The sequence below is a fragment of the Dama dama genome, chromosome 8 (genome assembly GCF_033118175.1).
Source record: "Dama dama isolate Ldn47 chromosome 8, ASM3311817v1, whole genome shotgun sequence".
NCBI classification, from domain to species: domain Eukaryota; kingdom Metazoa; phylum Chordata; class Mammalia; order Artiodactyla; family Cervidae; genus Dama; species Dama dama.
Genome location: NC_083688.1, coordinates 17,144,773 through 17,161,592, shown reverse-complemented (window position 1 = coordinate 17,161,592; position 16,820 = coordinate 17,144,773). Strand labels below are relative to the sequence as shown.

The 16,820-nt window shown below is 45.6% G+C and overlaps 1 protein-coding gene and 1 long non-coding RNA gene across 11 annotated transcripts in view; one reads left to right on the top strand and one right to left on the bottom strand.

The window, feature by feature from the left end:
- LOC133060801 (nuclear body protein SP140-like protein) overlaps nt 1-7,820 on the top strand; it is a 90,263-nt gene extending 82,443 nt beyond the window's left edge. For all 10 annotated transcript variants that reach the window (XM_061148553.1, XM_061148551.1, XM_061148548.1 and 7 more), the window contains 6 exons: nt 1,573-1,614; nt 4,769-4,884; nt 5,760-5,868; nt 6,135-6,212; nt 6,664-6,807; nt 7,395-7,820. In XM_061148553.1, coding sequence (XP_061004536.1) covers nt 1,573-1,614; nt 4,769-4,884; nt 5,760-5,868; nt 6,135-6,212; nt 6,664-6,807; nt 7,395-7,502 — 597 coding nt within the window. In that variant the 3' untranslated portion in view covers nt 7,503-7,820. The remainder of the gene's footprint in view (nt 1-1,572; nt 1,615-4,768; nt 4,885-5,759; nt 5,869-6,134; nt 6,213-6,663; nt 6,808-7,394) is intronic.
- Nucleotides 7,805-15,873, bottom strand: LOC133060806 (uncharacterized). The gene is made up of 4 exons (XR_009693853.1): nt 15,611-15,873; nt 13,281-13,778; nt 10,898-10,959; nt 7,805-10,494 (listed from the first exon to the last, which is right to left on the bottom strand). It is a non-coding gene; the product is annotated as an uncharacterized LOC133060806 (long non-coding RNA).
- Nucleotides 15,874-16,820: the final 947 nt, after the last annotated feature.

Sequence of the window (16,820 nt, the reverse complement as noted above, 5' to 3'; positions counted from 1 at the left end):
CTAGAACAATCTTTTTAATATTGGGTAATATTTGCTTAAGAGATAGCAAGTAATTTCTTTTCCTAAGTGGAAAAAAAAGTATTAATTGCTCAGCTGTGTCTGACTTTTTGCTACCTCATGGACTGTAGCTCACCAGGCTCCTCTGTTCATGGGATTCTCTAGGCACAAATACTGGAGTGGGTTGCCATTTCCTCCTCCAGGGGATTTTCTAAGTGAAATTATATTCATTTATTCACTCATCCAACATACAATTATTGAATGCTTACTAAATGCCCAATGGTCTTTAGAAGATTAAAACAATATCCTTGACCTCAAGGATTGTTTCAACTTCATTGCCTAACATGGAAGAATAACTAAGAGGGTTATTGTTGTTTAGTTGCTAAGTTGTGTCCCACTCTTGTGACCCTATGCACTATAGCCCCATGCACCAGGCTCTTCTGTCCATGAGATTTCCCAGGCAAGAATACTGGAATGGGTTACCATTTCCTCCTTCAGTTGATCTTCTTGACCCAGGGATTGAACCCACGTCTCCTGCTTGGCAGGGATATTCTTTACCACTCAGCCACTTGGGAAGCAGTGAATTTAGAATGGGCAATAGAAAGGTGGACAGTGACATAGCCACATCTCAGGTGACTGACCACTGGATTACACTTGTCCATGACCACTCTGCCCTGGGCTGGAGACCAAAGCTGAGGCTACCTGTGTCCTAGAGCAGTGGTCCCCAACCTTTTTGGCACCAGGCACTGGATTCGTGGAAGACAATTTTTCCATGAACTGGAGAGGAGGGATGGTTTCCAGAGGATTCAAGTGCATTACATTTATTGTGCACTTTATTTCTATTATTATCATCTCAGCTCTATCTCAGAGCATCAGGCATTAGATCCCAGAGTTTGGGAACCCCTGCCCTAGAAGGATGGAGGCCAGGTCATTCTACTGAATATTGGAAAGCAATGTAAAGCTGGTGGGTGGTAGTCAGTTATCTTTGAAGAGCCAGCTAGCTGACTTCTTCGGATTCAGAGGGAGGGGAGAGAAGAGTGATCTTCTGGAAGAAGAGTTGCAGCCCTGGGAAGTTTGGGTACATTTTATCATTGAGGCTGTGCCCCAGGAGACCTGTGACAGGTAGTGGCATTCTCCTCTGGGACATTTGCATGAACTCCAGGACTCCGGGCCCCATGGTTACCTGGGTTGTTGATGATGAATCTTCAGGCTGATACTCTCACTGCAGCTCCTTCTGGTGGGATGGCATTGTATAATGTAGAGAAAAATGCCCAAGGGCCTCTTGAAGTAAGAAAACCAACAGAGCTCCTCCAGCTCCATCTGTGGGAACCAGGGCTAAAGTCCCCAGATGGCTCCACATTGCATCTAAGAGCCAGGGAATAGAACTTGTTATTGGGCTAAGCAGTGGTCCTTTGGTACTTTTTTTATTTTCCAAGTAGATACATGTATCCATAAAAAACAGGTGTGAAGTAATGGGTGAACCATGGCTTGAATCCCTCCAGTGACTCGTGCTTAAATAAGTGACGGATACCTACATCACATTCAATATTGTCATTTAATCTTTCTTTTCTGCAGAAAAGAGGACTGAAGTCTCACAACACCTTAGATGACCTTTGTGTAAGTACTAACTCCCACCTGTGACCCAGACTAATGCAGGCCTTTCCCTCAGCACGTTTTCTGAGTCATCCTATTTCCCTGAAGCACGCTCACACTCAGGTGGAGTGTGTCGCCGTGGGTGATGAGCAGGGCATAGCAGATACATCGCCCACTCAGGTACATGGTTCTGGCTTTGGGTGTCTTACCCGAAAGCATCCTTTCCGTTTGTTCAGTGGAAACCTTCCCATTTCCTCTTTCCCCTTGAAAGTGCGAATAGGAGACAGAGCTTGAGACCACTGGGGGCTCTAGAGTCTGGGCTTGACATAGTAATGGGCACAGCTGGCCTGCAGATGGGGGATAAGGAGGAAATTAGAGGGAGAGCAGCATTTTAAAGAAGGCAATAGAGAAGGAAAGAAAAATCCCAAACTTCTATTCCAAGGTACGGGGAGAGCTTGACGGTTTTAAGCATCAATCAGAAGGAACAGGCCAGGTAAAGCTGGCAGGTTAAGATTTAAACACTGTCGTGGATCCTGCAGAGAAATGCACTTGGGGCTCGGGGGTTCCTTATGGAAACCCTACATCCAGTCTTGAGGGAACCATCATGGTGCTGAGCTGGTCACCATCTAACAAATCAGGGCATTTTAACTCAATCTGGTACCTTGTGATTGGCTGCTTTGTGTGTGCATGTGTGCCCAGTCACTCAGTCATGTCCACCCCTGTGTGACCCTATAGACTGTAGACCACCAGGTTCCTCTGTCCATGGAATTCTCCAGGCAAGAATACTGGAGTGGGTTGACATGCCTTCCTCCAGGGGATCTTCCCAACCCAGGGATGGAACCCACATCTCTTGTACTGGCAGGCGGATTCTTTACCACTGAGCCACATGGAAAGCCCTTTTGATTCCTTTCACTGCAACAGGATGGACATTTGCAGCAGAGTCACCTTTGCACAGCTCCGGGGGCAGCACTCAGGTGGGATAGTATGCAGTAATGCTGATGCATGGCGTCCAATAGAGGAGGGATAGTCAAATAGCTTTACATATACTTTACCTCCAAAGTAATGCCCCCAACAAGATTTAGATCTTATTCACTCTCTTTCTGACCCTTGGCCAACTGAAGGATTCTTCAGTCATCTAAACAGTGCTGGAGTCCAGTGTTTGTGTGGCTTGTTTGGGATGGACATCGGTACAGAGGGTCAGGTCTCACAGCCCACAGCCAAGAGTCCACAGGGAAGAGGAAGCAACTGTTCCAGCAAGAGGACCCTCACTGCTGTGACTCAGTTTTCCTGGGATTGATTGTTGCTATTCAGTCACTCATTGTGTCCAACTCTTTGCGACACCATGGACTGCAGCATGCCAGGCTTCCCTGTCCATCACCAACTTCCAGAGCTTGCTTAAACTCATGTCTATTGAGTCGGTGATGCCATCCAACCATCTCATTCTCCGTTGTCCCCTTTTCCTCCTGCCCTCAATCTTTCCCAGCATCAGGGTCTTTTCCAATGAGTCACTTCTTCGCATCAGGTGGCCAAAGTATTGGAGTTTCAGCTTCAGCATCAGTCCTTCTGATGAATATTCAGGGTTGATTTCCTTTAGGATTGAGTGGTTTGATCTCCTTGCAGTCCAAGGGACTCTCAAGAGTCTTCTGCAACACCACAGTTCAGAAGCATCAGTTCTTCGATGCTCAGCCTTCTTTACGGTCCAACTCTCACATCCATACATGACTACTGGAAAAATCATAGTTTTGACAAGACGGACCTTTGTCAGCAAAGTGATGTCTCTGGGACTGATGTTAGAGGACAGTTCAGCATTGAGCTAAACCCCATGCCTTAATAACAGACTTTGCTTTGACTAATATTCAACTTAGACTGCAATTAAGACCTTTGGAAAATAGTATTGCTGGGATTCCAACCTAGAGGAAATTCTGTTTATCATTCTAGGCTAAGACTTGGACATCAGGATTGTTTAAAAGTCCCCAGATGATTCTGATACACAAAATTACCCATTCTATGAATTAAAGAAGAATACCAATAACTCTGCCCCACCTGGACAAACTGATTCAGACTTCTGGCATTGGGACCAGGACATTAATATTTTATATACACTGCCCTGGAGGTTCTAATGTGTAGCTAGACTAGAAACAAAGAGGTAGATAAATCTACCAAAAAATACACAAATGTGAGGTTCTTGGGGACTTCTCCGGTGACTCAGTAGTAAAGAATCCATCTGCCAATGTAGGAAATGCAGTAGATGAGGGTTCGATTCCTAGGTCAGGAAGATCCCCTGGAAAAGAAAATGGCAATCTAGTCCAGTCTTCTTGCCTAGCAAACTCTATGGACAGAGGAACCTGGTGGGCTACAGTCCATGGGGTCACAAAGAGTTGGATATGACTGAGCAACTGAGCATGCACGAGGTTCTTAGACATTGGTTATATCTGTTATTCCTTGTTCCTCTGGGGAGAGGGGTCATTACTTTCTGGGGAATGATGATGGCAATCTGTGAGTGTTTACCCTGAAGGGAAGAAACACGGTCCCATGGCTCCATGCCAGAGCAGTTTCAGTCCCCAGTTGGGGATGTCCTTGAGGATGCCCCATAACATCGAATGGGAACTTTAGGCAAGATGGTCCTTGGGGCTAGCACTTCCTCATATATGACCATTTCAAAAAAAAAAAAAAAGAAATGGCCAGAATCCCAATTCACCCAACACAAGTAGCTTTATGCAAAAGCCCAGAACAAGACTCAAGTCATAAAATAATCTTGTACTGCTTTCTATACTAAGAAGTTTAATCCACTTTATTAAGTTCTCAATATATCACCCTCCCAGCAGTCAATTTAATTATTGTGGTATAGGCAAACACATGTAACACTTTATTTCAGGACTTTATCTCTCATCTGCGAGGTAATAAATTCCTATAAAATTACCTTGTTTTGCTTCTAGTCTTTCAGTGTTAGACTCTCTGGTTTTACAGGGAAGACTTTTTTGGTCCGACATACCGGCTCTTCCTCATCAATTTCACTGCAGAGCACAATTTCTTCTTCTGAAATGCCCACACCATGCTGTTCTTTAATGTCTCAGAGAGAAGCATGTGCGTCCATTCAGGTTCACACAAAGGCAGTGGGTTCTTGATTCCTAGACTTCTGGGGTCTCACTGGGGATACAGATGTTGTTTTGCCTTCTAGCTGGGAAACTCAGATGAGTGTGAGACCTGCCGGGATGGAGGGAAGCTGTTCTGCTGTGACACTTGTTCGAGGTCTTTTCACGAGGACTGTCACATCCCGCCGGTGGAAACTGAGAAGTACGTGAGATGCTGCCCCTCCCTTCTGACTGGGGACCTTCCCTCTGGCCACGCCCACTCCCCCTGCCTAGTTCTTACTACGTCTGGATGGGGAGCAGGCCCGTGGGTACAGGGTCCAGCAGTATGATACAGAGAGCCGCTTCAAGATGTGGGCAGTGGCAGGTGGATGCTTTTTGCCACTCATATCCTCTAGGACACTGAGGCTGGCAGCCAGGTCCTTTGTCCACATGGCTCCTGTCCTTTCCTAGAAGTTTTCCAACATGGACTCCTGCTCACAGGGGTGGAAATGCACTTGTTTATTGTTGTTGCAGTTGTTCAGCCACTGTCGTATCCGACTCTATGCGACCCAGGCTCCCCTGTCCTTCACCATCTCCCAGAGTTTGCTCAAACTCATGTCCATTGAGTCGGTAATGCCACCCAACCATCTCATCATCTGTCACCCCCATCTCCTCTTGCCCTCAGTCTTTCCCAGCATCAGGATCTTTTCCAATGAGTTGGCTGTTCTGTGCTGATTCAGAAAACACAGGAAGCATGGGCAGGTTCCCTCATTTTGTCACATTATTGATGGGCTGAGGGAAGCTGGAGGACCCCAGGGGTAGGGCCCAGTTTTGACACTCAGGCCGGGCAGACAGGATTCCTTGTGCTCCCAGAAGTGGACACAGAAAGGAGAGCCCCCTACTCTGACACCAGCTCCACACACCGTAATGGGGGTCATTGACTCAGACCCCATGTGGTGGTCTTGGAGACTCTGGAGATACCCCCTTCCTCTCAGCACTGTGTCCACCAATGTTCCTGGAAGGAGGACGGTGGCAGCCATGGGAGTGGCGGGTGTTTCTGGGGACCTTGTCCTCGCTCACTTATGCCCGGCCCCGTAGGAGCCCGTGGAGTTGCACCTTCTGCAGGATGACAGAGTCTTCAGGAAACCAGCAGGGTCTCAAGGAATCTGAGGTCCTGGCGAGGCCGATGCAGCCAGAGGAGCAGCTGGTGAGTCAGATGGGAACCCAAGCCTTCCCCTTCAAGTGTGAAAAGTCAAGCACAGGGTAGGGGGAAGGCAACCACAGGGTGACCATGACTCAGTCACACTCAAGTCACACCAGGACTTGTTTGCAGCCATTGTACGTCTGTGTCCAAGAGCCATCCCCGTCTGGGGAAACTTCCAGAGACTGGTGTGAGTCATGCTTGGCCTGGGTATGTGTATGGGGCTCAATGTCTCCAGGCTGCTTTTTGTTCACAGCTTCCTTCTTTTACAGAAATGTGAGTTCCTCCTCTTGAAGGTCTATTGCCATTCAGAGAGTACCTTTTTTTCGAAGATTCCATATTATTATTATGTAAGTAACCACAACAGTGGCTTCCCAGGTGGTTCTAGTGGTAAAGAATCCACCTGCCAATGCAGGACACAGAGGAGATGTGGGTTTGAGGAAATCCCCTGGAGTAGGAGAGGGCAATCCACTCCAGTATTCTTGCCTGGAAAACCCCAAGGACAGATGAGCCTGGCGGACTACAGTCCATGGGGCCACAAGAAATCAGACACAACCGAGTACACATAGATACATACTGATCGTAAGTAACCACGGCCAACAGTAATCGCAGGCTGCCATGTTGTTACCCCATCTGGAAACTGGCACCTGTGATAGTCGAGGCCGGAATCCCATGGGAGCAAGAGAATGAGATACTGTTATCGTTGCCTTGTTGTGTTTCTACCAGATTTGATGGGAATCCACAGGAGGCACCCGTTGAACACTGTCAGTAATGCTCCCAGTGACTTTTGTTTTTCCCTAGATTAAAGAGGCTTCTAAAAACCTCAAGGAACCCATGTGGTTGGACAAGATCAAGAAGAGGCTGAATGAGCAGGGCTACTCCCACGTGGAAGGGTTTGTGCAGGACATGCGTCTCATCTTTCAGAACCACAGGGCCTCTTACAAGGCAAGTGGCTCTCTCTGCTTCCATTTCACTTTCTCTTCCTTTCTTAAAATTTTATTTGTTTTCGGCTGCACTGGGTCTTCATTGCTGTGTAAGCGCTTTCTCTAGTTGAGGCAAGTGAGGGGCTACTCTCTAGTTGCCGCATGCGGGCTTCTCATCGTGGGGGCTTCTGTTTTTGTGGAGCACAGGCTCTGGGCGCATGGGTTTCAGTACTCAGCCCACAGGGTTAGTTGCTCCATGGCAACATGAAAGGAAGGTCACTGAGCTACCACAGCCACCCTGTACTATTTGCACTATTACAAAGAACACAGATTACTTTTCTGACTCTCACTGAAATCAGCAACCTAGCCAAATAAGTAAGAGCTCTCAAGTGTGGTCATGATTTTCCATTCCTGTCCTGTAAATACGAAATAATCAGGCTCTCAAGAAGCATCAGTTACTCTTCGCTGCAAGAGTTTTTAAGCATAACCTGGTTCACATAACTCAGGATATCAAAGATAAGAGTTGATCGTCCTCAGTTGCAGGGTGTCCAGTGATATTGATAATAAAGATCATTATTTTGTGTTCATTTTATTGTTTTTTTTTTCCAGTTCCATGACTTTGGCCGAATGGGACTTAGACTGGAGGCAGAATTTGAGAAGAATTTCAAGGAAGTGTTTGCTCTTCAGGAAACAAATGAGGACAGTTGTCTGGAATAGTGGATGTTGTTGGTGTCCTGGAAATTCCCCTTTAGGCCAAATATCTCATTCCCCAGATGCATGAAGCATTGGCTGCTGATGCCACCCCTCCCCAGAGCACTGCCTTCAGCCAAGTGGAGCCAACGTCACCTGGAGGTTACACAGCCTTGGCCTGGGGGCCGGCCTCCAGTCGACCCAACCTTCATGCTCTGTGCATCCTATGGGATCAGGCTGAAGCCTGTCTGAATATATCCATCCTTAGCTTTTTGCTTAATACCATCCTGCTTCCCTCATCCCTTTCTAGCAAAGAAACACAAAATAAATTACTTAAGTAAGAGACTTTATCGCAGAGTCTGTTTCTAAGGAACTCAACTTAAGATCATGGTCCGAGCAAGCAGGCTAAGAATGGGCTCTGGAGTTGGATCACAGCCTGTCAGATAGTGCATTGATGGTCCATGGTGTGCTCTAATAATGCAGTTGCTAAACATTCACATGTAGGAAACTGGATGAGATAAAGGCAAAAAGGCATACAGTAGGTGATATTCTTTGGCATTTACAAAAGAAGAAATGGTGACTAAAAAACTGGATTTTGGTGGCTGTCATTAAGTGCCCCTAATATATTGAAAAGAGTAAATGGCAGGCTTAAATTTCTTCAGTTTAGTTCAGTTGTTCAGTCATGTCCGACTCTTTGCTACCCCATGGACTGCAGCACACCAGGCTTCCCTGTCCATCACCAGCTCCCAGAGTTTACTCAAACTCATGTCCATTGAGTCAGTGATGCCATCCAACCATCTCATCCTTTGTCGTCCCCTTCTCCTCCCACCTTCAATTTTTCCCAGCATCTCGATCTTTCCAAATGAGTCAGTTTTTCACATCAGGTGGCCAAAGTATTAGAGTTTCAGCTTCAGCATCAGTCCTTGCAATGAATATTCAGGAATGATTTCCTTTAGGATGGACAGGTTGGATCTCCTTGCAGTCCAAGGGACTCTCAAGAGTCTTCTCCAGCACCATAGTTCAAAAGCATCAATTCTTCAGTGCTCAGCTTTCTTCATAGTCCAACTCTCACATCCATACATGACTACAGGAAAAATCATAGTTTTGACTGTACAGACTTTTGTTGACAAAGTAATGTCTCTGCTTTTTAATATGCTGTCTAGTTTGGTCATGACTTTTCTTCCAAGGAGCAAGTGTCTTTTAATTTCATGGCTTCAGTCACCATCTGCAGTAATTTTGGAGCCCAAAAAATAGAGTCTTTCACTGTTTCCATTGTTTCCCCGTTTATTTGCCATGAAGTGATGTGACCAGATGCCATGATCTTAGTTTTCTGAATGTTGAGTTTTAAGTCAGGCTTTTCACTTGCCTCTTTCACTTTCATCAAGATACTCTAGTTCTTCTTCGCTTTCTGCCATAAGGGTGGTATCATCTGCATATCTGAGGTTATTGATATCTCTCCTGCAATCTTGATTCCAGCTTGTGCTTCATCCAGCCTGGCATTTTGCATGATGTACTTTGCATATAATTTAAATAAACAGGGTGAAAATATACAGCCTGACATGCTCCTTTCCCAATTTAAAACCAGTTGTTATTCCATGTCCAGTTCTAACTGTTGCTTCTTGACTTGCATACAGATTTCTCAGGAGGCAGGTAAGGTGGTCTGATATTCCCATCTCTTTAAGAATTTCCCACAGTGTGTTATGATCCACACAGTCAAAGGTTTTGGCATAGTCAATAAAGCAGAAGTAGATGTTTTTCTGGAACTCTTTTGCTTTTTTGGTGATCCAACAGATGTTGGCAATTTGATCTCTTGTTCTGCCTTTTCTAAATCCAGCTTGAACATCTGGAAGTTCCCAGTTCACGTACTATTGAAGTTTACTTTGCTAGTGTGGGATGAGTGCAATTGTGCAGTAGTTTGAACATCCTTTGGCATTGCCTTTCTTTGGGATTAGAATGAAAAGTGACTTTTTCCATTCCTGTGGCCACTACTGAGTTTTCTAAATTTGCTGACATATTGAGTGCAGCACTTTCACAGCATCATCTTTTAGGATTTGAAATAGCTCAACTGAAATTCCATCACCTCCACTAGCTTTGTAGTGATGCTTCTTAAAGCCTACTTGACTTCACATTCCAGGATGTCTGGCTCTAGGTGAGTGATCACACAATCGTGGTTAACTGGGTCACCAAGATCTTTTTTGCGTAGTTCCGTGTATTCTTGCCACCTCTTCTTAATATCTTCTATTGCTGTTAGGTCCATACTATTCCTGTCCTTTATTGTGCCTATCTTTCCATGAAATGTACCCTTGGTATCTCTAATTTTCTTGAAGAGATCTCTAGTCATTCCCATTCTATTGTTTTCCTCTATTTCTTTGCATTGATCGCTAAAGAAGGCTTTCTTATCTCTCCTTGCTATTCTTTGGAACTCTGCATTCAAATGGGTATATGTTTTCTTTTCTCCTTTGCCTTTAGCTTCTCTTCTTTTCACAGCTATTTGTAAGGCCTCCTCAGACAGCCATTTTGCCTTTTTGCATTTCATTTTCTTGGGGTGGTCTTGATCACTACCTCCTGTACAATGTCATGAACCTCTTTCCATAGTTCTTCAGGCACTCTGTCTATCAGATCTAATACCTTGAATCTGTTTGTCACTTCTACTGTATAATCGTAAGGGATTTGATTTAGGTCATATGTGAATGGTTTTCTCTACTTTCTTCAATTTAAGTCTGAATTTGGCAATAAGGAGTTCATGATCTGAGCCACAGTCAGCTCCCAGTCTTGTTTTTGCTGTCTATTTAGAGCTTCTCCATCTTTGGCTGCAAAGAATGTAATCAATCTGATCTCGGTATTGATCATCTGGTGGTATCCAAGTGTAGAGTTTTCTCTTGTGTTGTGTTTGCTATGACCAGTGTATTCTCTTAGCAGAACTCTATTAGCCTTTGCCCTGCTTCATTTTGTGCTCCAAGGCCAAATTTGCCTGTTACTCCAGGTATCTCTTGACTTCCTACTTTTGTATTCCAGTCCCCTATAATGAAAAGGACAAAATCTCTTAATCACCACCTGCAGCTGGAAGGCAGACAGCAAGGAAGTCCTGACACAAACTCTAATTTTAAGAATGGGAGAACATGGGGGAAGACTGAAGCCTAAATTTAAGATGGGCTCCTGTGCCAAAGGCAGAGCCCTAGTGAAAAAGGAGTGACCCCTGAATCAGAGTTGGGCTTCCCAGGTAGATGCAAGTGAGAACTTTGAACCTCAGGTCTCCCTGAAACCATGGGCCCTGCAGAAGAGTCCCTTCCCCCTGGTTGGAAGACAGACTCCCACCCTTCCCCCATCCTAATCTTGCTTGGATGAAAACTCTGCAGAGTCCTCCCAGCAGGACCCCACTGGGAAAGTCCTGGGTCCTCTTGCCAGCTGCAGCAAGAATTTACCCCAGTGGAGTTGCAGGACTGGCCAACATGTACAGCAGGTACCAGGAGTCTTGGGGTGAATCCTGGACAAAGAAGGGGAATATGAAACAGAAAAAGGAAAAATTGTTAATACAGAAGCACTCCTCTGTGCCACGATGTTTAATTACCCTGGCAAGGGCCAAAAGGGATTATCCAAGTATGTTCCCAGTAGCTCTTAAAGGCATACATATAAGTATATGTATATGTGTGTCACACACATATGTGTGTATATATATATATATATCATTAATGCTATACGCCTTAAGCCTATAGATAAGTGGGTAGCCAACAGGATATATATATATACATATACACACAGACATATATATATGCCTTTAAGGACCACCAGGAGTATATATATATATATGGTTAGAATGACATACATATATATGGTTAGAATGACATATATATATATGTCTATGTATATACATATATATATGTATATATGACATATATGTATATAGAATGACATATATATATATAATAACATATATATATATGGTTAGAATGACAGCTGGAGCCCTGGCCCATAGATGTTTATGAAGATGGTTTTTAGGACATGGTCATTAAACTTATTGTGGCAATCACTTTACTATGTCTATAGACAAACCATTATTTGTGTGTATATATATATATATATACATATATATATGTATATATAAAGCACTAATTTAACAAAGTAATAAGGAGTACAAAACTGAGGAGCACCAGCATCCCTGTGATGCTCTCTGGGGCTCTCCTCTGTAGGTTAGCATAAGGGAAGAATGTGTTTCTGTTCCTTTCATTTTGTACTTCTATGAAATAATGGATGTTCACTAAACTTATCACGGTATACACTGGATGAAGTGGAAGCAGGGATACCAGACCTACCAGGAAAAGAAGATCCAAAAGCCTAGGAGGTTAGCACAGCTCTACTTCCTACAACTTGAAAACCCCTCCACCAGGTGCCTATGCTTCTCAAGAGGCCTCACAGACACTAACTCAACAAGGTGATGAGGAACACACAGCTGAGGGGCACTAGCATCCTTGAGATGCTCAGCAGAGGCTGTCCTCTTCGTAGGTTGGCATAATGGAGGAATGTCTTACAGAACTGGATTCCCAAGTAGCAATGGAAGTGATAGGATTCCAGAACAACAGATACCAGGTGGCAGCAAGATGGCAATTGTCAGAGTGAGATGAAACCCTATTTGTAACGTGCGATGAGGTTAGAATGACAGCAAGGGACCCGGCTCATAGATATCTATGAAGATAGTTAATAGGACTTGGCCACTAAACTTATTTTGATAATCACTTTATGATTACATCTGTCAAATCATTAATGCTGTATGCCTTAAGCCTATAGATAGGTGGGTAGCCAACAGGATATTGCTATATATATGGCTATATATATATATACATATACATATAATTGAAAGAGTTTAAAAATGGTGCACAGATGGCTAAGATCAGCTGCCCCAGTCAAAAATCAAGATCCCTTGCCCAGTTTCCAGACCTGAGCCAAATCTAGGACCTGCCCATGGAAATGAGGGCAGGTCTCATAACAAACTGCAAATGTGGTCGTTCCCTGAGTTCTTCACCAGAATGACCTAAGGCCATTTATGGAAGTTTCCATATGGCAGACAAAGGAAAATGCACAGATCTTTTAACAGTTGTTTTTACAGCATTTGAGTTGATGCTAGTTCCTGGGGCCCAAAACACCATCACGGTTCCTATTAGAGTATGCAGTAAGGTAACGTCCATCTAACAGTGAGTCCACTCAATCCACAGAGCCACCCAGCCATCGTCACCCCAGTTCCTGGATGTGAGGATTATGAGAACATACATAGCAGTTAGCTGAGCTGGTTTTTTAACCTCTGAAATAGCAACGACTGTCTTAGGAAAGGCCAATCAGAAGGCCTTGAAATTGAAGTTTCCCTTGGTGAAAATCAGTTGAAAGAAAATTGCATTCCTGGGGAATGAGGGAATCACAGAGATGAGTGCCACAGGTGAAGATTTAAGGATGCAAGAGTTCTAGTCCTCTTTACCTCTTTGTTTGAACAGCAGTCTGGATTCTGCAAAAGCTGCTAAATGACTATTAGAAACTTAGCCAATAGTAGCCCCAATTACACTGTTGTGCTATTAATAGGTATGTTATCTTAGAGCAGATCAGCATGGCCTATGGTATGTATCATGCAGTTATCAGTATGGAAAAACGTACTTTAAAAATATCCAGTGGGAAGTAGGATAAGAGGCACTTCACATTCACAGGGACTCGACAATAGTACATGTTTACAGTCTGGCACCTGGGCTATGTGAATTCTATTGCTGTCTGTCACATTATATGCTGAAGGGGCAAAGTCAGTCTGGACACTCTGCAGTACGTTACCTTGGTCCACTATATTGATGCTTGTATATATATATATATATCTTTTCAGTTCAGTCTCTCAGTTGTGTCCAACTCTTTGCGACCCCATGGACTGCAGGATGTCAGGCTTCCCTGTCCATCACCAACTCCCAGAGCTTGCTCAAGCTCATGTCCATTGAGTCGGTGATGCCATCCAACCTCTGTCATCACATCCTCTGTCATCCCCTTCTCCTCCCACCTTCAATCTTTCCCAGCATCAGGGTCTTTTCCAATAGGTCAGTTCTTTACATCAGGTGGCCAAAGTATTGGAGCTTCAGCATCAGTCCTTCCAATGAATATTCAAGGCTTATTTCCTTTAGGATTGATTGGTTTGATCTTCTTGCAGTTCAAGGGACTCTCAAGAGTCTTCTCCAACACCGCAGTTCAAAACCATCAATTCTTCAGTGCTCAGCTTTCTTTATGGTCCAACTCTCACATCCATACTCTCTCCCGTCAGGAAGATTCCATAAGCTTCTTATCCTTATTCATCAGAGAGCAGACAGAATGAAAACCACAATCACAGGAAACTGACCAAACTGATCACATGAACCACAGCCTTGTCTAACTCAATGAAACTATGAGCCATGCCTTGTAGGGCCACCCAAGACAGACGGGTCATGGTAGAGAGTTCTGACAAAACGTGGTCCACTGGAGATGGAAATGGCAAACCACTTCAGTATTCTTGCCTTGAGAACACCATGAACAGTATGAAAAGGCAAAAAGATATAATACTGAAAGATATATGTATATGTGTGTGTGTATGTATATATATGCTTCCCAGGTGGTACTAGTGGTAAAAATTCAGCCGCCAATGCAGGAAACACAAGAGAGCAGGTTCGGTGCCTGGGTTGGGAAGATCCCCTGGAGTAGGAAATGGCAACCCATTCCAGCATTCTTGCCTAGTAAATTCCATGGACAGAAGAGCCTGGAAGGCTACAGTCCCTGGGGTCGCAAAGAGTAGGATATGATTAACCACACACACACACACACACACACACACATACATGTTTGTTTATATATAAAATGGGAATTGGCTAATGGGAATATGAGGCTGAAAAGTCCCATGAGATGCCATTTGCAAGCCAGAGACCCAGTAACAGTGGTTAAGTCCAGTCCAAGACTGCAGGCCCAAGAACCAGGGGAGCCAAAGGCATAATGTCCAATCTAAGAGCATTGGATACACCTGTCCCAGCCCAACTAGGCAGGCAAGAAGAGAACAAATTTCCCTCCTTCACTTTTTTTAAATTCAGGCCCTTAACAGATTGGATGCTGCCTGCTTACCTTGAGGAGGGCCATCTACTTTACTGAGCCCACATATTCAAATGCTGATGTCATCCAGAAACACCCTGAAAGACATCTAGGGGTAATCTGCACACCCCATGGTCCAGTCAAGTTGACACACAGCATTAGCTATCACAATGACAGTATGTTAATTGGACTTGATGAGCAAGAAGTGTTGAGTGTTCTAAAACCCTAGTTGAGTCACACGCACTCCCAGTGATGAGAGATAAACCTTATAAGATTTGAAGACATGCCATATAGGCAAGTTTTTAGGGATTAAGTGGTCTGGCACTTAACAGAATATCCCTGGGTTCGGAAGATCCCCTGGAGGAGAAAATGGGAACCCACTCCAGTGTTCTTGCCTGAAAAATCCTATGGACAGAGGAGGCTGGTGGCTACAAAGTCCATGGGGTCACAAAGAGTCGGACAAGACTGAGCACGCATGCACACACAGTAAACCTCTCCTCCATCTTGTTAACAAGCTGCCACTGAACAAATGTTATCCAACTGTATTTGAGCTCCTTAATAAACCACATGAGAGCTCAACTCCCCAAAGGGAGTCTGGCTGGCCCGGCTTGCTCAATGGCCAGTATCTTGATTAACATTCCTTCTATGCCTACATACAAAGAGGGGAAGTCCTCACTCAAAGGAATCCAGGTCTGTCTACAAAGGGGTGGAGTGGGCTGGACAAACAAGTATAATGCAGCTGACCAGCAGAACCCAACTCAGGGACCACTAGTGGGCTCTGATGTCTAAGAGGAGGAATGGGGTGGTCCCAGGCCAGCCAGAGAGGCTGCAGAGAGTGGGAGTGGTGGTGGGGGGGCGGGGTGGGTGGGAAAAACATTCCTGGAATCAGGTTGACTGTGATTCCTCTGCCTGTGCTTTGAAGATTAAGGCTGAGAGCATCCACTCCACCCCCCTGGGTCAGCCAAGGGCAAGGATGGCCACTAAGCCTGTCACCTCTGTCTGTTCCATTAACCTGCATGCAGATGTGGGATGCTGGCTGCAGAGGAGCCTGGCTGTGGTCTTACCTGGGTGGGGTGTGTCTGTGTCCCCAGGATCTGAGGGAGGACCTGGTGCTTCTGGGGTCTGGGTCACTTGGGCACGACCCCTCAGCCTGAACCTCTCAGTGTGGAACCCAGGGCATCAGCACCCATCCTGTTGTCTGGAAGAGAGAACAAAATTCTCCACCTCTCTCTTGGAAACTGGGTGGGAAGATGCTCCCGTGAGGTCAGTAGGCAAAGAACAGCCGCCAGGGCTTCTAGAAAGTGTACAGAAGCAGGTTGATGGAGGAGGGAAGTTGAAACTCGGCGGAAGCAGCCAGGACAGAATGTTTCCTGTTTACTATTACTTGGCTCTGAGAGCTGCCCTAGTTTTGCATAAGGTGGCTGAAACTCCGGTGGGAAGCCCACCTTGTCTCTGGTCAGCAGAGCCAGGGAAGAAGCCCAGGGCAACCAGGCTTTCTAGGGAGAGAGGGGAAAATTCCAGGAAAGTCATAGAGAATAACCCCAAATTCTGAGTATAAACCCTCCCCACTTGTGTTCGAAATCGACTCTCAGGCAAAAAGATGAGATAGATGGTGATCAAAATCTCGGCTTTCTTCACTGTAAAAGCTGGATTAGGCTTAGTGCTCTGGCTTAGCATGTGGCAGAAAAAGAAATCCCTGAACTGAACCTCAGAATCGGGCTCATCCACACAGCATCACACAGCTCCAAGCACTCACACCCCACCCCCACCTCACTCCCCCAGCCCCTGGCCCCATGCACTTGACCGAGCAGACTCACCCCTTCCACCCACCCACAACCAGAGTCTCCCAGGAGTGGGGAGCAGGGGGTCCAGGCGAGCCCCGCTGACTGAGGTGCTGCCCTGGAAGGGGACCCTGGAGCTGGCCTGAGTGTAATCATTGGTCCCAGGTGCCCGCTCCCCTTCACTTCAGCTCCTACGGAGGAGCCAGGGGTCTTGATCCTCTGGCCCCAGGAGTCACAGTGGCTGCTGCTTCTTCCTGCCCTGCAGGTTCAAATCCCAGATCCTACTGTCTCATCTCAGGGACAGGCCTCGGGTCCTCACGGGGCTCTCCCATTGTGGAGACCACCCCCATTACTCAAGTCTGAACGGAAGCGGCTCCTGGTGAAGCTTGTGAAACCCATTGCCCTGCAAATCCTGTGCCCCGTGGTTGCTCCTCAACCACGGCCTCTCTTACGCTGTGGGTTTCCAGGTCTGATAACCGGGCTCCTCCTGTGA